General features: G+C 41.6%; 1 protein-coding gene across 2 annotated transcripts; it reads right to left on the reverse strand.

Annotated features, from left to right (window-relative positions):
* Window positions 1–111: 111 nt before the first annotated feature.
* On the reverse strand, window positions 112–17,498 carry rufy3 (RUN and FYVE domain containing 3). Of its 2 annotated transcripts, XM_085366920.1 has the most exons (19): window positions 17,314–17,498; window positions 16,930–17,226; window positions 10,513–10,686; window positions 10,178–10,295; window positions 9,904–10,005; window positions 8,513–8,636; window positions 7,139–7,203; window positions 6,698–6,763; window positions 6,548–6,617; window positions 6,339–6,428; window positions 6,166–6,249; window positions 5,701–5,868; window positions 4,903–5,000; window positions 3,841–3,960; window positions 2,992–3,118; window positions 2,838–2,908; window positions 2,728–2,755; window positions 2,512–2,586; window positions 112–1,848 (listed from the first exon to the last, which is right to left on the reverse strand). In XM_085366920.1, exons 2-19 carry the CDS (start codon window positions 17,180–17,182, stop codon window positions 1,705–1,707), a joined length of 1,977 nt encoding a protein of 658 aa, XP_085223046.1. In that variant the 5' UTR covers window positions 17,183–17,226; window positions 17,314–17,498; the 3' UTR covers window positions 112–1,704. The 2 variants fall into 2 exon arrangements, with proteins under 2 accessions (XP_085223046.1, XP_085223047.1); XM_085366921.1 differs by lacking the exons at window positions 16,930–17,226; window positions 17,314–17,498 and adding an exon at window positions 12,969–13,146.
* Window positions 17,499–24,158: the final 6,660 nt, after the last annotated feature.

A 24,158-nucleotide genomic window follows, 5' to 3' on the forward strand; every position in this document is an offset into this window, starting at 1 on the left:
GTCTTTATTTAATGAAATGTAATATTCCTGTAATGCTTTTTTGATTTTATTCTGGAGGTTTGCATCTCCACTTTAAAATGAAAGAAAGAGGCGAACACTTGTAAATGCTCATGTTTATTGTAAGCCAAGAAGCTGTTCCACTTCACCTGTTAATCATCATCAGCCACAAAAAAAATAAAGATTTAGTTTTTAAATCAACAGAACACAAGTTATAAACCTGTCTTCACTTTACCTCAGCCAGGCAGAGCCGTGCATCAAAAGTGCTGAAACACATTCAGTTTATCCAGAGCAAAAAGCCTTCGGTCTAAAAATGTATGATTCACCTGCTACAGTTTAAAACACACCAGACTCAGATGTGACTTCATGCTACATGACTGATTTTAAGCCTTTTTGTTAATGACACTTCTAATACACAACAGCAGGAAAGAAAAAGCAGCTTTGTGACCTTAAGAATCAGGTGATCATTTGCAAAATACATTTATTATTTCTCATTACATGAAACTAGCTGAGCTTAGCATAAAGAAGGGAAACGAGTGCCGACTAACACAACGTTGCAAAAATGAAACACTGCATCTAAAGCTCCCCGCGCTGACGGGAGCAGCTGTTCCTGAACAGAGCACCGGGACTGAAATGTGCAAACCTTCGATCAAAACTCTGATCTTGCTGTTTTCACCGACTTGTTGAGGTTGAGTCTCCATGAACGGCTTTAAATTGGTCTCCAATTTTTAAAGCTTTACCAATATTAAGACAAGAGACAAACTCAGCTTCTATGAAGCTGAGTTTCTTAGATGAAGAATTTAATGGTGATACTGATTTTTATTGTGAATGACTTTGAATCAATGTCCAAGTTTCCAGCACACAACACTGTAAACTCAAATTGGCATGTTGACCTCTTATGGTGGATTTGGTTATTTATGCTAATACTCTAACAGTCATATTTAAGCAAATAGAGACAATAGATACCAGCGTTTTCATCTTTTATCTCTGAAAGCAGGGAATAATCATAACTGCTTCTAAGTCTCACAACATCGTTGTGGATTTTTGGTGATCTGATTTTTCATTCCAGTTTATAATTCCCAGAATCCGCTCCACTCTGGAAATAAACACTAACTTTTTTTTTTATATATATTGCATGAATTTTTATTTTTTATTTAAAACCGTCTTTAAGGAAGTAATGACACACAACATGACAGCATTTGGTCATTTTGTTGACCGAGTTTGTCAGGATTTTCCCTGAATGTGACGCCAGTTTAATCACAAAAGTGCATAAAGGTACGAGTAACTCCGTATCCTGATCTCTGAATCGAAACACCGAGCCTTGAATTCCAGTTTTTCCTTTTTTATCTGTTAACACTGGGGATAAAAATGTCAGTTAAACTTTTCATCACTTAGTGTCCATAAATGAGATGATTCTTTTATTTATTTGTTTAAATCCAGCCATGTGAGGGAGAGCAAGTTTAGCTTAAAAGTGCCGACAGAAGCCTAAATCACCAACACGAACCAGAAAAGGAAGATAAATGGCGTCAGCTGTTTTTATTTTAAGGAAACACACACACACACACACACACACACACACACACACGACTGATTTAAATAGCTCACAGACCCCGTGATTCTTAGGATGTCTCAGGAAGTTGGGATTTTTTGGTTTTTAGGTGCCATTGTTACACTCGCGCGTCTCTGCTGTGTGTGATGATTGTGGGTTCATGTTGGTGATGAAGCGTATTGTTGGAGTAACAGCGAGTAGCAGGCGGTGCAGACCGTCTCTGGGAGAATGGAGGAAGGTAAAGGCAGCTCTTTGGACACGCAGCTCTCACAGAAAACGCCGCTGCAGTTCTTACACTGTTTCTGCAGAGAAGAAGAAAAACTCCATTAAAGGAAACCACAGCTGGGGACACGAGTTCTCCTCCATTCTGCTCATTTACAGCGCCTTATTTTTACTTTTTGGTTCTATGAGAGTAGCTTTGCATGACTCACAGATCATATTCATCTCATATTGGGCTTTGGTGCAGTCCACGTTAGCTCCCCATTCAGCACCCACCCTGAGGGCCAGAACCGGCCAATCAAAGACTCCGCTTCAGCCTTCTAAAGCCTGACCATAAATCATTGATTGGTTTGAGATCGGGGCAGTTTACTGACCACTGATCCAAAATGCTGACTATCTGTGAGTCTTAATAATCACTTTGCCCTTTGAGATGATCATGCTGATCTTTGATGTGGGCAGTCCTTAAAAAGTGTGGGGACAAGAGGAGTTCCACCACCTGTGCTCAGCCTGGAAACGGATGAGATGGGAATGGATCCCCCACAATCAGGATTTGAACCAGACTATTTGCATATGTTTGATATTTTTTTTGATACAGAAAATAAGTTTTGGAACAGCCGTAACAGCTTTAGGAAGTTCAACCCAAGAAAAACAGGAGTCAACTATTTAAAGAAGCTGTAAACTTTCAATGCCAAACAGAAAAATATTCTTGATAACTCAAGTTCAAAATGATCCTCAGTAATTTGTACCTTTGTCTTGAGGAGGGAGTCGGCCTGCTCACACATCGTACACATGGAAGGCTCGCTGATCTCCAAGAACGACTCCTGAGGAAGAACAACAAAAAGAAATAAATGCATGAGTCTCTGAACAGTGCAAAGACACACTGCCATCAGTACATGCTGACTGCTTCAGCATCCACTTATTAAAAGGCCAAACTTTCACACAGGTAAAAAGTCAAATCTCACCTGCTCATCCTCGTGGTGCGACAGGGACCTTCAAAGTTAAAGACGGGACATGAAAAAGTGAATTATTTTTCCATAAATTTCACTATTTTTTGAAACTCTGAGATACCTACAGGCTGGTATTGTCCTCCAGGCCACTCTGGAACTGGTCTTTCTCCTTCACTGACGGGGATTCTGGGAGTTGCTGTTAAGAACACAGTCATAAGCCACCAAACCACAGCTGACAGCTGTTCGTCGGACATATCGTTAATGTGAGAATCCACGTACTGTTGGTACATCCCCTGGTTGTCTCCTGTCGGTCCGCGGAGTGCTGGACTGAGGTACCGAGGAGGCACTGAGGTGATGCTCGCTCTTTCGATCGCGACCTTTTCTCAGCTCACGCTCCAGATTAGACCTGAAACAGCAAAATAAGCCAAAGAATAGAAACGTATAGTTCAGTGACGACAGTAATTAATAAACATATCTGGAGCAGAAAAAGGAACAACGTTTATGGTAAAGGGGAACCTCCAAGAGGTAGGAAAGCCCAATGTTACAGTAGAAATAAGATTCTTCTGATGGCAGCTTTGATTAACAGCCGTGCATCCAGCAGTTTCCTGCCAGGCCTCTGACCTGTGTTTGTCCCTTCGTCAGGTAGAACCTGCATGTTATACATCCTGTGTAACTGAAATCTGTGTGAAACGTCGCTACTCAAAACTTTCTAGAAACCACTCTCTGTATCGATGTGGTTTGATGGGCTACATATCGTTAGTATTTGTACGTTTCTATGGTTACAAATGCGCTCGCACAAGTCTGTGATGAACTTCTAAAAGATCTCAATGAGAGCACTGAGACCACAGAGTGAGAGTCTGACTGTTTTAACAAAGAAAGAGTGATAAAATAGAAAGGAGTATTAGGGCCACATTAAGAAAAAATGTTCATTTTCAGCATAAATTCAAAATGTGGATTTGCCAACTGCCACGGCTCACAGCTTCTACAAAACGCCTCGTGTAGATGAGGTAGTGAAATCGTACTTCAGAGTCTGTTTTAGTAATAAGGAAGCGATTTGTCCTCTTCCTCTTTGTTTTGGTCATCTCAGTGTTTCAGATGGAGCAGGAGTAGTGAGGCGCCAGACTTTACCTTTGCTTCCTCAGCTGCTCCACCTCCACCTGCAGACTCTCGATTTTGTCTCCAAAGTCCTGCTTGAAGAGCCGGTTCGCCTCTAAAGCCAGGTCCCTCTCCTTCTCCGCCTGCTTGCATCTGGGTTTGGGGTGAGCGGGTTAACATAAACTCATGGAAAAATAAAAATGTGATGAAGGGAAACGTGGCTTGGAAGAGAGATCAACTCAAACTAAAATGTAAGAGCAACCTGGGACACTGTGACCAAAGACCATGAAGCAGACTCTGTTTGTTTAGCGTTTTATTAGCCTAATGATTACTACAGTTGACACCAAACTTATGTTCACATACAATTTTAAATTATTCATTAATTTTGCCCCTTCCTTCTTCTGCGCTGGACGTTCGACTTCAACAAACCCCTCTGATATCTGGCGCCACACGCCACTTCTCTCTGTCAGTTGAGAATATCTGACAGCCTCAGGTTTGAGGACGAATCACATTACAGCAACTGTCAAGTATTCAGCATGGGTTTATTGGCACATCAGTCCATCAGGCACCTCTACTCATCTTATGTCTGACTAAAGCATTACCGGGGCAGTTTTTAGAAACGGAAATCTGAAGTAGAAATCTGATGTGGCGAACACATCTGGCAGAAAACACGAGGATTAAGGGGCTGCTAAAGGATCCATTCAGTCCACACTAAAAGCTGATGCTGGAGCGCCGCTGCAGGAGGTTGTAAGAAGATGGTTTTTATTTTGTAACAACAAAGGAGCATCGTACAGAAAAGATAACATCCTAGTTTGGTTATTTCTATATTAGGCAGGGTTGTATGTTTGTTTTCAGACTCGTGAAAGCAGGCAGCTACTGCTGCAGCTGCAGCAGCTTCCCCGCTGCAGAGTTCAGGCTCCGGGCCTGCTTCGCCAAATGTTTGTCACTGATTTTTTTCAAAACAACAGACGAACAAATGATGGAAAAAATTAAAGAAAAAGAAAGTGAAGAGAGAGAAAATGGATCCATGAACATAAGAAATGTCATCTGGAAGCACCAAATACATATCGTGCTGTAATAATAAACTAGCCTCACCTGGTCTCCAGCTGTTTTATGGTCCCTGACATTTGGTTCATTTTCTCCTCCATGCGAACGATGATCTCACTCTTCTGTTTCGAGCTGGCATCGGCACTCTGCAGAAGATGATCCAAACTAGTCAACTGATGTCTTTCCTCCATATACACTCGGATTTGTGTGAAAAGATATTTTTGGGGATCTAATCCTCCACCTGCTCGTCATCCCTAGAACAGCAGGTGGAGGATTGGGATTAGGCGGCTGTGAAGACCAGGATAGGGGTCCGAAAAAGGAAGGACAGGTGGACGGATGAAATATCTGATAAATGCGACCATCCCTAGTTGATCAGACGGCAAGAAATCCAAATTAAGAGACTAAACTCAGAGCAAAAGTGAAGATCACCTGTGCACCTTTTAATCTGAGGCCAGGTTGAAAACTTTTTCCGCCTAATATTTTCAATGTGTTCCAGTAAACTAATTGCTATCGTCCATTTTATTCTTGCTTTGTGGAACAGTTTCAGTCTTCTTACAGTTAAGCAGACCTTTGAACTTTCTCATTGAAGTGGCCTCCTCTTTTCTGCCTTAACTGAAAAAAAAAAAGCCAAGTTCTTACTGTCAGTCAGTATCTACTGCTGACTGCAAGTTATTCTAGACAGGAAGTGATGCTTTATCATTTCACAGAGAGCTAATAGTGAAATTAAACACCTACAAGTTTCTGGGAAAAGCTGAAATCTACGAGTGAAGCCCTGAGAGACAAAAGTGGATGTGAGCCTTTTAAAAGCAGTGTCCTCATAATCAGACATGAGAAGCACCGCCTCACCTGTGACTTGTGCATTAGCTGTTGGTTGATGGCACGAAGGTCTTCCAGCTGCTGTCTGAGCTCCACCAGAGCGTCCTGCTTCTCACAGACGTCTTTCTCCAGCATCTTCATGGACAGCTCCATCTCCTGCTTCATCCCGATCTGCACCTCCAGCTCCTTCTCCACATCCTGCACACAAGTCAGACTTTGTCAGTTAGAAAAATATAAGCAGGAATGTCATAATTAAACTCTAAGCTAAATGGACTGAATTTGGACTGGGCTGACTGTCTTTCTCCACATAAGCTTTGTTGTATTTCTGTGTAAATGGCAGCTAAAAATGAAAACACTAAACAGGCCAAGCACATTTGTTACTATTAACTACAAACTTTGTCAGCAGATGACACGGCTACATGTATAATCTCTCGCTGGTATCAACGCTTCAACGACTTAAAGCTACACAAAGACTGTCAAACAGCTGAAACGCACCAGTCGAAGCAAAGTTTCCTCTTTGAGCTGCTTGCGTGTTTCCCCCAGCGCTTGTCCGTCTGCTGCTGAATCACTTCTTAATGCCTGAAGAAAAAAGGAACGCTTGCTTTTACTACAAATTTCCAAATGCTCGAGTCAGCTGCTGCATAAACTGGCAGATAAGCAGTGTTCACCTTTCTGGACTCCAGCTGATACGAGCTCTCCTCCTTTACTCTCTCCACGTCTTCTTGTAAAGTGATGATCCTGTTATTCGCCACTGCGAGCTGCAAGGACAGAAATCAACAAAGCAGCTTGGTAAACAGGAAGTCCCTGCAGCCGGGCTAAAAACACGTAAGGCTGACATTTAAAGACAGTTTTTGAAGATGATCACTGTGAGACTCGCCTCTTCTGTCAGCTTCGTGTTGGACTTTTCCAGAGCGTCCACTTTGGCCTGCAGGTTATTTACCGACGCGCTGTAAACAGGCAGAAAGCAGGTGAGTCACCGAGCTCGACAAGGTGAGGAGAGCAAAGTGAGCGCACCACCCCGACAAACCTTAAATGTCTGTTCAGCTCCTCCACGTAGTTCTTCTGATCGAGAATCGCTGTGATCTGACCGTCCCTGAAAACGCACAAAGAGAAACGTGCAGTTAGCCGTCAGGCACACAAACACACAGCAACACAAACAAAACAATAGAAATCTGACAGAAAATCTCATTCTAGTGCAGTATTTTTAAACTGTTGAGGCTAAAATGTGTTTCAGGCATGGAACGGAAATCTTTTTCAATATTCAAGTTTAAAGGCCACACATTGGAAAAATATGGTCCGAAGGCTGGGGCTCAATCCAGCCGTCCAAATAAAAGAACACTTTCTGTCAATTAAGTTCAAGACAAATGGCTGTCAGTCGACAGAGGTAGGAGTGAAGCAAAAACAAAACACACGCTCCGATTACAGGCCCACAGCTACTGCTGATGGGACTAGAGGAGCCAGGACTCACCCCTCCACGCTCTTGCTGCTGTGTCCACCGTCTTTTAGGTACATGGAGAAATCGATCACCCCAACCTGCAGATGTTTTAAGAAAAAGGCAAAAAACAAATGACAGGAGCCATCCTCGTATGTAAAACAATTCAAAGTATGTGTGTAGAGTCTGCAGGCTGAAATATTTTAGTCTCCAAGCTCAGGCGGATATGAACAAAGAGCTGCAACATTCCTCACAGTCACTCTGGACTCCCAACCTGAGAGCTGAACATCCTGACTGACAAGCTGTGAGCTGCTGAAACAAGAACAACCTGAAGCTGCACTGCTCAACATTTTAATGTTTATGAAGCAGAGCGGGGACACAGGCCTCAGAGCCCAAATCGCTGCGCCCCTTTACATTGCTCTTAATTCAGTTGTGCTGCTGCTGTGTAAAGGAAACATCGCTGTACTTCATATTTAAATGATCTGAACAGATGGTTTAACTCAGGGTGGGGAACTCCAGGCCTCGAGGGCCGGTGTCCTGCAGGTTTTAGCTGTGTCCTTGATCCATCACAGATGATTCAAATGGCTAAATGACCTCCTCAACATGTCTTGAAGTTCTCCAGAGGTCTGGTAAGGAACTAATCATTTGATTCAGGTGTGTTGACCCAGGGTGAGATCTAAAACCTGCAGGAGACCTGGAGTTCCCCACGCCTGGTTTAACGAAAGGCTTTTGTTGGCATTTTTAAGGGAAAGTACTGACTGTAGGAAAAAACGAAACAACAACTCATTAGTGAGAGTTCAAATATACAGATATATAAATGCCATCTGGCCAAAAGTTGAATGCCAAACAAACTTCATTCAATAATTCTAAATAACCACACCACAGTGTAGACACTGTCTGCACCACATCTGCCAAATCTGGACCAAACCCGGCCGACACAGACCAGATTTTTAAGACCGATACCACACAGGTATTTGGTGATTTTAAAATGATATTCTAATGCATGAAACATTTTTTGTCTTTCAGAAAAATGAAAACATAAACAGATCTCCCAAACATTTATTCGTTTACTCTTTCTAGCCAGTACACACCACATGCTTCAATCATTGAAAGAGGCCACTTTAGACATTTACAAATAAAATGATGGATTATTTCCCTTTAACATGAACTTGTATCATGTCAGGTTGTTGGCGTTATTGCAGAAAATAACAAGCTATTTTACACATGTCATAAAGTCCATGTCTGGCCTTTGATGCGATCAGTGAAACTGAATTTGACGCGCTTGTTCTACATGGGCTGAGAGAAAACGATGCCACACCAGGGAGTGTGATGACTTTTCCTCTGCCTTACTTCTCATTTAGTTTGAGCTGCTCTAAGTGGAGTTAGAGGTGAAGGTGAAAGCAGACTAACCTGCGAGTCCAAGTCCTCTCCCTTCATACACAGATTGGCATCGATGACATTTAATCCAACCAGAAGCCCGGCGATGACGGCGCCTTCCTCCTCCATCATCAACGCGTTTGGCTCGTAAAATTCACTACAGAGAAGAGACAGAAAGGGCTACAACGTCAGGCGGAAGGGTTTTAGGTTTGTATATAATACTACCGGAGCCAAAAACAAACAAACAAAAAACCCCAAACCAAAACAAAAACTGCAGATCCTCAGATGGCCACTTGAGACAGGCTACATGGTGGGGTCAGAGGCTGAGGGATGGAACCAGACCCAGCTGATGCCAAAGTCCAAGAACAGGCATTACTAATACAAACTGACTGATTACACACCTTAAACACACTTTGATTAAAACAGCTCGCAATCTGGATTTAGGGAGCTCATCAAGATAAAACACCTTGATAAGACTTGATAAGATTTTTTTACCACAGTGTAAAGTTCAAAGTTGAACCTGCAGGTTCAAAAGCTTGTTGTTGAAAATTCAAAACCTTTAACAAATGGCATAAAAATAATGAATGCACTAAAATGAGGATTTACATGATCCATGTCATGCAGACAGAGTGTGGTATGAACTGTGGGACAACATTGTCTCCTTTCATAAAGGATGCTTCACTGCATCCTCTGGATAGGAGATCATATGAAGGAAGCACTGAAGCATCCTTCTTAAAAAAGACTTTGACCAGCTGCTATTATTTCAGGGTCAGGTGAACTATCTGACTGCTCCACTGGCTGATATAAGATGAGCAGCAAGTGCACCGCAAACTCCTGACCCACCGCTTTGGAGCCGGACTCTCATCCTCCTGAGCCAGCTGACCAGGCGGTAAACTGAACACGGGATTATAATGGTAACATTGGAGGGAAACTAAGAAGACAGAATCTACATGTAGATTTATGTAGTAGCGTTTACATAAAACAGCACAGCCAGTAATACAAGCTGCTGTCTGGGCCTCAACACCTGTCTGTCTGTGACTGAGTTTGACCACAGCCAGCTTTGATCGAGGTGATAACTGCTCTAAGCAACCAGGTTTGCTTCGTTATTAAAGGTTAAAGTTGTGCATTATCAGGAGTGTGGCAGCTTAAACATACAGGTGAATGAAGATTGTGCTGCAAGCTGCCTGCTCGCCTCCTCATCTGCTAAGTAAAGTCAGTGAACTGAACCTTTCCTTCATATTTGTGGTGTTTTTGCCTTCTGGAGAAGTTTAATGCAATTACCTGATAAATCATAATCATTTGTTATAATTAATGACTGTACTGCCAACTGATAGATGTTGTGACTGCAGTGGTCAACAAGAGACACCACATTCATCTGTTCACATAAAGTCTTCGCCTCTGTGAATATTACGATCCAAACACACCTGAGCAGGTCCTTTCTGTTGATGATGGTCTTCATATAGTCTGAGAGCTTCTTCTGCATCAAGGCCAGTCGTAACCAGGCGCGTCCTCTTCCTAGAGGAGTTCTGGTATCAAACATGGGAAGAGTGAGATTTGCACACACTAACAGCCTTTACAAGATTAAGGCAGCTAGCAAAGAAGCTCCAGCCACGTTCTGGCATTGTTTAAAGCTCAGATGACATAATTAAAATCCAAGCAGAAGAGCCTTTTTTTGTAGGAAACTTTGAACAAACTCACTTGAGCCCGGGCAGGTCTTTTACGCTGGCAGTGATCTCTCCTGCCTCAGGCGTCAGCTTCTCAACCAACTCCAATGGTCCCCAGAAGGACTTGTTCTGCCCCAGGAAGGTCTTCTTAGCTGAAGATTGACAGACAACGATGAGACGGACAGACTGAGAGCGTGCATACAGAAAGAGCAAAAACACACTGGCCTCAATACAGTTAAAAGGAAACTAAAGCAGGAGTTTAAGACTAAATATTCCTTACAGCTATGTCAGCTGTACATTTTAATCTCTCACATCTCACTGTCAAAAACTGTAAGGAGTTATAAAAGACAACACGAATGCAGTTTTTACTTTTCAGCCCGTGTTTCAGACAGTGCTCCATCACGACAAAGAACTGCTGCAGAGGTGCATAGTCAGAGTCAAGCGTGCGTCCCAGGTTGAGCGCAGACTCGATCAGGCCCTTGATGCTCAGTTTGGCCATGTTCATCAAGTTAAGCCTCTCGATTGCGATGGGATCCTTGGGATCTAAAAGACGGAGAAAAGGAAACAGACTTATAATTCTCACCTTCAGAATTTAACAGCACAAATAAATCAGGAACTAAACTCGTTTGAAAGTCAGCTCTGTATTTCTTAAACAGAAATTTTAAAAAAGTCAGTTTCCAGGAAGGTGAAATGAAGAATACACAGCAAGACAGCAAAGACTCCATCATTACAAATAGCTAAAAGAAGACAAACTCCAGGACTTACTGTGAAAAACCTTGTAAATCTGAAGATTATATACAGTTTTAATATAAAACTATAAAATGTGTCTGCAAGAGAAATAGTCTCAATTAAGAGAATGTGAAAGTTTAATACAGTCCACTCGTTCTGCACGCCTGATCTATTATTTATGTCAGCATTTAACACAGAGAGGTTTTTAGTGGCGGTGCTCTATGCTGCCCTGCAGATTTGTTTACATTATTAATACAGTTACACATTTAAAGTTTACATTTGCAGTGCAGCATGTTCATCTTATTCTCTCTAACGCAAAATGTAAACAAATTAGCAGAGATCCTCAGCATGCTGGTATTAAAACTGTATAAATTTGTATTATAATGTTAATGCTGAAAGTAAAATAGAAAATTGTAGAAAACTGGGGAAAAAAAATTTAGGCAACTAAACAACGAGACACTGAGAAATACTGAGCTGGTTCAGGAGGATGGCCTGACTTATCTGGGTATTTTATAGTGGGTACTGGTCTGCTTGATTAAAACCATTTTCTCCACCATCTCTATCTGGTGTTTTCCTTCCAACGATAAATGACAAAGAGCCAAGCTTTGTCATTTATCGTTAAGAAGAAGAAGAAGAAGAAGAGGAAGAAGAGGAAGAAGAAGAAGAACTTTTATAACGCTTTCAGTGGAAACTACAGATCCATAAGCTTCCACCTCTGAAAAGTGACGCCGACGCTTTAGCTCCTTAAAGCTGCATTCTTCCTAATGCAGCCAGCAGGGGGCGATACCAGCGGCTGTAATAAGGTCTTTGACTCTGTACGTGTCTGTAGGAAAACAACCTTCCTTTATCTTTCTTTCTCTAACAACCTTATGGGATATATCACAAGTTTCAGGTCTTAGTAAATACAACATGAAGCTCATTTGTTTTAATGTTACAATTAAGACTTAAAAAGGTGGATAAAGCAGAGCATGCTCTATTGTGTGGCTGATAAGTGTGCAGTGTCCCTCAGCTTCAGACCCAGCCCTCACTTGTTACCTCCAGTTTTTAAAACCACCAAGAGCGGTGGTGGAATCACATGGCAGGATCTCGCCAACCAATATGTGACGTCACGCTGGCTACATCCATCTTTTTATACAGTCTATAGTAACTATAATACTACTAACAATAATAATAATAAACATATCATGAACAGTTATTATACAATAAAAATATTATGTGCATATGTTTAAAATATAAGATGTCCTGTATCTGTCCCTGTGGATCTGAATCAGTCTGATTGAGAAAATGTTCAACAGGATGGAAATGATTACCCAGCTTGTTAAATTAAGCCATGTGGATAAACTGTATGAACATTAAAATAAATACTGCCACGTCTCCCATAAAAAGGTTTGACACTACCAGTGCTATGATAGATTTAAGCAACAAAATTGTGCATGTTGTCGTTATCAATAACAAGAACCTCAGAAACCTATGCAAAGTGAGTGAAGAGGAGAGAGAACTAAAGCCTAAAGCAGATGTTTCTGTTGTCTGTTAATGGGCTTCTGTAATGTCATTAAAGTGGACTCTTCAGCGGTGTAGGCTGAAAGCTGCAGCGCTTCATTTGCCAACTGAACTGCCTACGAGTGCCTGCCAGCTGGCCTGCTCGTGCTGAGAGTAGGTGTGGCAGTTTTAAAAACAATAAAAACAGAGCACACAGTTATAGATATCTGTTTACAGTCAGGCTTGTGTTTGCTGCCAAATCTATAATTGGCTGCACTCCGCTTTGTCAGTGGGAGAAACTAAATGAAAATCATCAGCACACAAACATGTTTGTTCTGTGCAACTGGGATCTTCTGTAAGGAGCAACAGCTACCAAGTACTTGAAGCCTCCCAGCAGGACCTGGCTGCTTTGTTGTCCGCCCCTGGCTTATTTATAAGTGGCGTCATCCTGCTGCGTAACCCTCAATGAAATCAAACCCGTCGTGACACAGCTCACACCGTTCACCAGGTGAAATATGTTGCTTCTGGTGTCCGCGATGCACACCACCACGCCCTAACACATAACGTAATGTGCTCACAAACACTTCCTCAAACGCTGAGCTAATCTGTCACGTTACCTTCATGGACCGGCTCGGGGTCTGGCGTGAGCGAGATGTCGTTGAGCTCGCGGAGGCACAGCCACTCGCCATCGACAGAGACGCGAAAGTTGCACAGATAAATGGTCTCCCTGGCAGCCTGGGTGATCTTGTCTGTGGTGGGAGTCGGGGTTTCGCTCTGAGGCGTCAGATCAGACATGATGACTCAGCTTGTGCGAGGCAAAACCAACACCACCGAAGGGGAAAAGGGAGGGGGGAGGTACAAAAGATGCAGGAGCTTTGCGTTCCAACAGCCAGAGAAGGCCAGAAAAACAAGAGGATGAAAGATGAAAAGAGAATCAGAGGAAGAAACAAAAAGGACAAGACGGGAAAGGCCCACAGCAGCCTTCAGCAGGTGTTAGAAAGGGTGCTCCTCCTCTTTATGCATGCATCCTCCTCTCCTCCTTGCTACAACTGAGTGAAACAGGCTGCTGTCTGTGCCTTCTACTCCTCCACCGCCTCCTCCTCTTCAGCCTCTTGTTATCGCCTTTTGTGCCGACTGGGGATTTAAAATGCAACAGAGAGCACCGTGCTGAAAAATCACAGCCCTCCTCCGGTCAGCTTAGCACCGGTTCTCTGTGATTGGACTGCCTGCGCACCGCAGTGAATGCACTGGGTGGGTGTTGACCAAGATGGCTGACGGCAGCGCTGGGTACAGCAACACATTGTCACGTGAGCAGATGGTGCATGCGTAAAAAAAAAGAAGCTGCTAAAATAAGGGGGGGAGGGGGGTCCCCGGAGTAACCAACCAAGGCTAATGATGCAGCAGAGGGCCTGTGTCTCTCTGAAGCATCAACAACATCCCCCCTCCTCCCAGTCTCGAACACAGGCCTGTCAGCTGGCTGCAGCAGAAAAACAGCAGCAGCAGTGAGCATGAAGGGTAATAAGGCCAAAGGTCCCAGATGTAAGCGGGGGCCATCTATTTTTTTAAATCCCCCACCCATTCTGGTACAGCTTCCCTGGGCCTAACACCTTAAACATTGAGCTGGATATTGACAATCAGATCATCTTTAGAGGATGACACTCCGTGCCATCAGAGGACAACAAAAATAAACATGTGACAAATTTAATTGAGAAAGTTTTCACTTTTTTTTTTTTTTTTTTAATCGATTGCTTTGTTTGTCTGAAACGAACCTCTGTTTTCTCTTAGAAAGTAACACCATGTGTTCAGTATAATACAGTCAAAAACTGTAGTTGCTTTAATGTTCACATGAGGCTAGAAAAGTGAGTCAATCCTCACAGATGTGTTAAAACCTTCAGTTTTACAGCAGAAACAAACATGTTTATAGCATGTACAGTAAACAGCTTAGTTTCCATATTGTAACAACTTTATGGGGACGATTATTTTATACGCTTTCTACTTCGATTGACAGCCATCTGATCACAGGTGACTACAGCGTAACCAAACTGAACCTCTCTACCATGTTGCATTGGTATTTTGGGGGCAGCTTAAAGATGCTAAGGCACATAGTGCACAGAGGTCGCCAACTTTCTCCAGAGTTAATCGGTAGGACCTCAAACTTCACGTTCCTTCAGATTAGATCAAGAGCAGTGCACACAGAGCTTCGTGGAATGTGTTTACATCCCTGAGCAGCTGCATCCAAGCCTTATATCACCGAGTGATGTAAGATGCGGTGGTATAAAGGATACTACTAGACTCTAGTGGATTGGGCACATTTTCTCTGGAGTGGTGAATCACACTTCTCCGTCTGGCATTGCGATGGATGAGTCTGGGTTTGGTGGTTGCCAGGAAAGTGGTACTTGTCTGACTGTAATGGGCCAAGTGTAAAGTTTAGAGGTGTTTCTATGATTCTGTTTTTCAGAAGCTGGACTTGGCCCAAAGGAACTCTTAGCGCTTCAGCATACCGAGACATTTAGGAAAACTTCATGCTCTCAGCATTTTGGGAACAGTTTGGGGAACGCCCTTTCCTGTTCCAACATGAATGCACACCACTGCACAATGCAAGGTCCACAAAGACATGAATGAGAGAGTTTGGTGTAGAAGAACTTGACTGGCCTGCACTGAGTCCTGACCTCAACCTGATAGGACACCTTTGGGATGAATTAGAGGGGAGACTGTGAGACCACCATCAAAAATCCCCATAAACACTCCTAAACCTTGTGGAAAACCTTAGAAGAGTTCCAGCTTTCATAGCTGCAAAGGGTGGGCCAACATAGTATTAAAGCCTATGAATTAAGAATAGGATGTTACTCAAGTTTTATACTGTAACGTTATGGACAGACATTACTGACCTATTGCCTACATTTATTTAAGGTCTCTCTGCAAGAGCTTTGGAAACTAAAAGTAAAAAGGATCTATATATCTTAAATGCCACAGAGACCTGTGTGCTGATAGAGAATGAAGATGTGAAAGCAAACAGGTATTTTAACAACAGGTTAACTCTGTCACGACCAACGACAGGATCAGTCAAAGACTCAATACCTCAGGAAGGTTTCTAACTGAATTAAGTGACCCTAAAGTATCTGCAGCCAGAATAAGAGCTATAAGACATACATCCACTCCTTTTAAGAGTTCCTGTAAATACTAAAGAAAGGTGTCTGAATGCTTCCTTTATTACCTCTTTTAACAGAGGACACACTGGACAATCCCTTTATGAAAGGAAAGTACACAACACCACCCAGAAGCTCACCACAGCACACAAAATTAAATCATCAACATGAGCCTTAAGTGATGCTCATCATGTTTGTTAATAAATATTAACAGTACAGAGAACCAAAGAGTGGAATACCCACTCCGGGTTGGGGATGGGATGTACCTTCCAGTGGAGGAGCTCAAATATCTCGATCGTCTTGTTAATGAGTGAGGGTGGAACAAAGCAGGACGTTGAAAGATGGACTGATGCAACATCACCAGTGTTGTGGATATGAACGTGAAAGCGTAGCTGTGAATTTACTGGTAGAGCTACATCCCCCCCTGACCTATAACCACCAGCTTTAGATAGCGATTGAAAAGGTGCCTTAGCTCTCCCTTAGAGAGGGGGTTAGGAGCTTGGTCATTCAGAAAAGGTTCAAAGTTGAGGTATTCGGGGCACGTCCCACTGAGAGGCGACCAAGGGGGATAATGGAGAGATTATGTCTCTCATTTAGCTTGGGGATGTCTCAATGCCCCCCAGAACAGCTAAAGGAGGTTGCTGGGGAGAAAGAAGGCTACTGCACCCGTGACCCAGACCCAGATAAGTATCAGAAGTTGGATGGAAGGATTTGGAAAGTTTTCATCCTTTTTATTATTTAATTCGGACATTGGGAAGGAAGTGATAGTTTTCTTCTGTATTAATTGCATGAAAGACGACACAAAGACACTAGAGGAGGTATCAAAGATGAGCCATCTGCAGTACATCTTTGAGGCATAGTTTCAACACAGCAGACCCATGTAAACAACACTCACTGTCACAGTATTAAACAGCCTGGTGTAAGGGCAGCTGGATTCTCTGAGCGATCTTATTTTCCTTAAAAACTCCTTAGGAATTCTACTTTTTTTTTCAAGTGGTTAGGAAAGGAGCCAGGAGGTCACTTTCTGCAGCTCCAAATCAGATAAATGATAAATCTATACAACAACAACAATAATAACCAGCAGCAAGGTGAGTCAACCAAGCCTGTCAAAACACATGACACATGTTGACACATTAGCCGAGAAACAACACAGAAGAACACACAGCGGCTTTTACTTTGCAGACAGAAATCTGAGGCTGAGAATCAACAATCATGTGATGTAGCTTATCCTCTCCCCAGCTTTAGCTCCGATAACTCCTGGTACTTTACTGAGTTCATGTGTCAGCAAGGTGTTTGTTTACGGACGCTGGAAAGTTAGCCAACAATGCTAGCAGCACAAACTGCAGCGTTACAGTTGGTATTCTCAGTGTATTAGGAAGCTAGTGTTAGCTGTCAGGGAAAGGTGTACTTTTTGAAGTTGGTCAGCACTTACTTCGTCGCCTCGATTCGATTCGTTCAATCTGGAAGTCATACTGTCGAAGCGGAGCGGGCGGCAGCGATCCAGCCTTTGCGAAGCGCAGGTTGGACGAGTTTAAAGCCTCCTTGAAGTAAATCACTGAAGTCGGGGAGAGAGTTTCGTCCGGGCTGTCAGTGTGTCCGTTTTCATCGGAGGAGTTTTGTTTGTCGGAACTTTCTGGAGAAGACCGCAGAGGAAGATCTCCCGGCGGCATATCCCGCTCCGCCATCCTCTCTTCGGTCAAATTCGTCTCATGTGACCGGGGAAGGGGGGCTGTCGGGCAGTACCAAGCTAGTTAGCTGCGGTTAGCTTCTGCAGACATGCACTGAGGTGATTAGCAACAGCTGGATAGTGACTCACTTGCCAGCAAAGCCTCTCTAGTAATCACTCCGCCTTTCGTCCTGTCCACCACGGCCTCTCCATGACCCGGAAATAGCCAAGCCTCAGCATTTTGGTCAGATTTGTTGCCAATTTCGCGAGAGTTTAGGCGCTGTGTCAGCTGTCTTTTACATACACAGAGCCCATACACGAAGCAAGATTTGACACCAGCAGCAGAAGCACGACTGGGAACGTCCTCCTATGTTTCCCATGATACATTGCGAAACATGTCGCATTAAAGGAGCCTCTTCTGTGCTCTATTTTTATCTTAGTGGGTTAAAAATGGACCCTGCAAGCATTTAGGTGTATAAATAGCGCAGTTTGTTGTAGAAGATAAAAAGTAAACTGTCATTTTCCCCACTAACAAAGACTTTAGCTAACACTGATGTGGCAGCTAAAACCTAAAAACACAAAAGCTGGATTATAGCTGAAAGCTGTACAGTGGTTCAAATTATGAATGAATGAATCACAGAAAGAAAAACCTTCCACATATTTTATATATTTTCTTAAAATGCTTCTACTGTTTAGAACAAGCAATAGTCATATGGTGCTTTATAAATACAAATAATAATAGTAATAGCTTGGAAAGAAAAGCGTCTGGACTTCTTTAAGTTGCTTAAGATTGCTTCTTTCCAAGCTCCTTAGACTACGATGACCTGGATGACTGAGAACCTTCACAGACAATAATAGTAATAAATAATAGCATGATACACTATTTTGCTAATCCACTTTAATGTTATCTAATATTTGGTACCCTGTTTTTACTACACTCAGCCATTTTAATATTGTTTCGCTGTTCTGTTGAATGTGAGATAATTCTGCTTTAGTAATATATTTGTTTAAATTTTGACTTAATTTATCTTGATTTTCAGATTAGATTTTACCTTATTTTTTTCATATTTTGGTTCATTTTTATTTAGCTCCATACTTTCTATTTAGCTTCTGTAACAAATTTTTTAAAAATCCAACTTTGGGTACATTTTGGGATACATAAACTACATTTTATCTCATCTTATCTTAAACTTGTTGAAGGTTGTATCCCAGTGAAAATGTGTAAATAAGCAGAATGCATTGCGGAGTAATATGTGGGCATAACTGTGTGAGCTTTGTAAAGGAATCCATCAGAAAGAATTAAAAGGAAATTAAAAGGAAAGATTAATTTACAATAACTGTCAGATAATTAAGAAACAAACCGCTCCATGCCAAAAGTCTGAGCTCTAAATTTAGGATCTAAGTTTATCGTGAGGATGTTTTGCTAGTTCTCATACAAAGAAAGGTGAGCACTGTTACATGTGATACCCATAACTGACAACAGGAGGAGACTAGGGACCAATAAAACTGCCAGGGACTGGAGAATATAAAAGATATTCCTCATCACCAGGGATTTAATCTGGATCAGAATGATCTGAATTAAGAAAGCTGCATCTTGCAGTCCAGATAATCAATGAATTCTTGGTTTTTCAAACAATTTCCAGATGCAAGTGATTCCAGATTCCAAATGAGTTTAAAACACCAAAAAACATAGCCAGAAACATAAAAATTATGGATATTAAATTTAGCAATAGGATGGATCACACCATTCATGTCCCCTGTGTAGTGTAAAACCTTTTCATTAGGCAGGCTATAAAATGATAGTTTCTGCGGTACTTTGAAGCTGATATTGGTATAACCTGCTCGAGCCTGTTCTTTACATGGCTAAGAAACAACATACCTGCCTCAGTCAGGATTTAGTGCTTTTGGGGGCTTTTAGAATTCTCAGTCAGTATATTTGATTTCTATTTGGGTTTTATTGTTATTCTAGTGTTTGAAGTTTTTCTGTTTATTGAACTTTGGATTCTGGTTTTGGTTTCCTTACATTTTTAGCAGACTGTGAGTTTTATTTCTGGTAATAATATGAAGTGTTTGACCCCTGCTTTTGGTTTATGGTTGTTCTAGCCATGACTCTCACTTTTGTAGTTTTGTGTTTTGGTTCAAGTTGATTTTTATTGGTTTCAGTTCCTCATGCCTCATTTCTGTGGTAACATCTCAGTTCTCCTGTGTTCCTTGATAAGTGCTGCTATTAATGTCTGTGTTACTTCTCTTCTGTGTTGCTTTAAAACCGATGGTGATCCAGCTTTGATCTGATTATTACCCCAAACTCCAAAAAATAATGACCTTCCACTCTTCAATTTCAATTACAGTCATCTTGTGGGCCAAACTGGATACTTTGGTGGACTGATTCTGCGCCACATGTCACATGCTGTAATTCATTATTATCAATATGCCCTAAAAACTCCCTGAAAAGCCTTCAGCTAATCCAAAATGCTGCAGCAAGAGTCCTGACAGGGACTAGAAAGAGAGAGCAGATTTCTCCTGTTTTGGCTTCCTGTTAAATCCAGAATTCAAAATCCTGCTCCTCACATACAAGGTCTTGGATAATCAGGCCCCATCTTACTGTATCACCCCATTAGAGCACTTCGCTCTCGCTCTGCAGGCCTACTTGTTGTTCCTAGAGTATTTAAAAGTCGAATGGGAGGCAGAGCCTTCAGTTTTCAGGCCCCTCTTCTGTGGAACCAGCTTCCAGTTTGGATTTGGAGACAGACTCTATCTCTACTTTTAAGATTAGGCTTAAAACTTTCCTTTTTGCTAAAGCATATAGTTAGGGCTGGACCAGGTGACCCTGAATCCTCCCTTAGTTATGCTGCAATAGACGTAGGCTGCCGGGGGATTCCCATGATGCATTGAGTTTTTCCTTTCCAGTCACCTTTCTCACTCACTATGTGTTAACAGACCTCTCTGCATTGAATCATATCTGTTATTAACCTCTGTCTCTCTTCCACAGCATGTCTTTATCCTGTCTTCCTTCTCTCACCCCAACCAATCACAGCAGATGGCCCCGCCCCTCCCTGAGCCTGGTGCTGCCAGAGGTTTCTTCCTGTTAAAAGGGAGTTTTTCCTTCCCACTGTCACCAAAGTGCTGCTCATAGGGGGTCATATGATTTTGTTTTTTTCTCTGTATGTATGATTGTAGGGTCTACCTTACAATATAAAGCGCCTTAAGGCGACTGTTGTTGGGATTTGGTGCTGTGTAAATAAAACTGAATTGAATTGAATTGAATGTTTGAGACCCCTGGCCAAGGCTCTGTTGGTGATCTAAACAGTTCATCTAGGTATCAGAAATATTTGACATCGAAAGGTGTTTTTTTTTTTTATGTTAAAAGGCAGTTAAAACTACTATTATTTGAAATACAGGGTTTAGTCTGTGTTTGTGGGGTCAGTTCAGTTTGGTGAGCAGGATCCTCCCAAAGCTTTTCTGCCCTCACAGACAGCTGCACGAGAACATCTGCCCACCAGTTCTGGTGCACATCAAGGCTTTTTCACCTCTTTGCTGACAAAATGTTATAAACACTGTGCATTTACGTTAAATCCAACCAGAACAATATGTATTCATGACCTTATTATAACTCCATCAAACATCACATAGACTGTCCTGTGACGTAGTTTAAGGAAATTCCAGATGCTTACTCGCACGGAATTCTTCAATAACTCAAAGTTTTCTTATCCACCATCACTACACACATTAATCCTGCTCTCCAGTCTTGTCATATTTGTTTATGTCCTCAGTCTGCTCCTAATCCATCTCCATTTCCTTTCCCCCTCAGCTGTGCATTTCTGCCCCCCTGCTTTATTTCAGGGGTTATTGATGTTTACAGAACTTGTTGCTGTCGTCTGCTAGTTGGCTGTTTTTTCAGACTGTGCCATCTCTCTAACTCTAACTCTAACAGAAAGTATGTGAAGAGATTTTGTCTGAATGAAGAGATGATGCTCAGTGTGTGTTTGTTTCAGTGTCCTTTTTGAGATTGATAAGCTGAAATAAAACAAATTAAAAGATAAACTGGGAATGTTTGGACCTAATCTTTGGTTAATACTCTTGTTTTTTTAGTCATCCACATCCATTCCTCCCAGCCAATCCAGAAGGTTGCCCACCCCCAAACAAAAAATGATTTGGTGCTTGGGATGCTTCCAAAACAATGAAGAGGTCTGACCCTGGGTGTATCCTGAGTCTGCTCCGGGTCTGTACTGGGTCTGGGCCTCTCCAACTAGGGTCTCACATTGCAGGTGTTCAGGAGGAGCATTACGTCTGTTTTGTTGCTTTAATTAATTTATTATTAACAATAATATAAAATTATGCACAAAAGGAATTACTAATGTAAAAAAAAGAAAGAAGTGGTTTTATGTATATATGTTTTTATATATAAATATATGTGGTGGCCCCTAGAGACAAAGCACGTACAAACTCCAAAACACATTTCTAGCATGAACTGAACTTCCAAAACAGCTACCTAGATCACTTAAATTACACAATTGAAAGCATATGTGTATTGTTTGTGTATTTATACACAAGCACTCATATATATTCAAATAATAATAATAAAAAAGGTTCATTTACCTGTTATTACCACACATCAAATCCGGTCGTTGGTACTTGCTGGCTTGTGTAGCCACTAAAGCTCAACACTGCCTCTAGCACCTCTAGTGTTTTGAAGTTTTTACGTGCTTTGTCTCTAGGGGCCACCGTAAATATACTTTTATTTATTCACTCCACATAAAATGTAATAAATAAATCATATAATACAAAAACCAACTATTTACATTTCAACTTTTAAATATTTAAATTTTCAGCTTTTTCCTTTTAAACAAATTTAAAGTGAAACAACACAAAACACAGCAAACCACAACACAATTAAATATAAGTTAAAATATGAAAACAAAAAGAACATGCATATTCTCTGTCATATGGGCCTGCATGAATAAACTTTCTGAATCCTTTATCATCCAAAACTGAAAGTAGTTGTGGATGATTACTATACCTTTCTAATGTTGTTGTCCCTGGCTTTCTTTCTGTCTCTTCCTCCCGCTCTGTTCCTGTGCTACTGAGAGTGTAACTACCGCCCCCCTGCCCAGTGTAAAGCACAAGGCTCGTGTGCAGAGTGAAGCGGGAAAAAAGTGCGAGAGAGGGTGAGAGAAAGAAAAAAAACAAAACCCACGGCTCCCAATAAGGAGCCGGCTCGCGTCGTTCACTTCAAAGAGTCGGCTCTAAGAGCCGTTTCGTTCGCGACCGACACATCACTAGTGTGAATCATCACCTTACTGCCCCGGAGGGATTTATGCTCATGTGATCTCAAGAAATATGTTGTTAGGGGCAAAGCAAATTGGTCCTCCTTTAGGGATCAGACTAAGTGAAGAGGACACCAAGAACCTTTCCCGGATCTGCAACACTGACCTCAGCCTGGAGCCAGGCCTGAAGGATGGGGCTCAGAGGCTAAGCCATGAGGCCTGACTGGGCTCAGCCCCAGTGAGTTACATGCATCCATCCTCCATCTGCAGGAGGTGGCAGAGGCAGATGCTTTGGCAGTTCAGTCCCAGGCTTGTATGCACTTTACTCTGAAAACATCAGCGTAAATGTTCTTGAAGTCAGTCACTTTTTGTATAGCTCAAAGCAAACACACATGCAAATAAGGAATACAATAAGACAATAACGTGTTTAACAGAATCTCACCCAGATATGCTTCAGGGTGAAAGTGAGGAAAACACGTTGAAGCACAAAATCTCAACAATTCAGCATAAAATGGTTCATGGGTGGAAAAAAAGCAGATTAATCACAGAAGTAAACCCTCATCACTTTGATTCAAGTCAAAATGGGATAATAATGTTGGATAAACTCAAGCCAGTGCCCTCAGAAAATAACTGGAGGTTTTTTCCTTTTATTTAAAATGACATACATCGTCACATAGAACCTTTGTATTCTAAGAAATATTATACAATTATGATGGGAAATAAATAGCTTCTGCTTTTGTTTTTTATCATTTTGACGTCACAGAAGGATTAGACGTCAAAGAAGGAGGGGGACTAGATTTCCTGGAAGGATTTCACATCAAAGGCAGGAGCTGGCAGAAAGTTAAAGACAACATGGATCAAAACAGCAGCATGGTTGCCTAACACCTTCAAACTACAAAGCATCCATAAAGCCCAGCAAGTACCCCTCAAAGTCTTCTTTAAAGGGAAAATCAAGTCAAATACTTAATAGGCTTTGTGTTTATGAAATGTAAAGTGAGCTGAAGCTGGAGGATCATGAAACAGAGACATCCACGACATTCATGTTATTATGGCTTCTCGTCTCCCTCCACTTTGCTTTTTTTTTCTTCCTCTGGATGAAACTCGTCGTCCATGAGGGAAAAACATCGAAACGCTGACATGTGTGTGGTTGTAAATGTGTAAAACAGCAGCTGTTCTGCATCATACACACAATCATGAGGGAGAAAGCCCTTCTCATACCAACTTGTCTGAGATATGCTGTATGAATGTTAGCCTTAACAATATTTTGTGTTGTGAATAAAAACATAAAACAATGTTTTGTGAACAAATTTTAACTTCTGGAAAATTTAAGTAGCTTCAGTGAAAACATCAGACTCTTGTATCATTGACTCACATTCTTCTACAAACTGATGTTTGTCTTGAAAATTCTTCAGAAAATTAGAAAGTAAAGAGTTAGTTCACTGAAACACAAAGCATGCACAATTATTGCTTTTGCATGGTTTCAATAATCATGATTTGTGTAAAAAATAATAAAGAAAGCTAAAATTGGCTCTTTTGACAGATTCATGTATGAGAGGGATGACTCAGATCAGATGTCAAAAAGTAACACTAGAGTGGCAAAACAATTTTCTTTTACATTAAAAACAATAATTAAGCATAATCAGCCACAAAAACAATCCACAGAGATCTTTGATTAATTTGATTGGTCAAATAAACAAACATCTCGTCCTGAGCAGATTCAACATTTGTTCA

This window comes from Diplotaxodon limnothrissa, linkage group LG12, assembly GCF_057381915.1.
Source record: "Diplotaxodon limnothrissa isolate DT_005_m linkage group LG12, D_limnothrissa_male_GT1.1, whole genome shotgun sequence".
NCBI lineage: Eukaryota > Metazoa > Chordata > Actinopteri > Cichliformes > Cichlidae > Diplotaxodon > Diplotaxodon limnothrissa.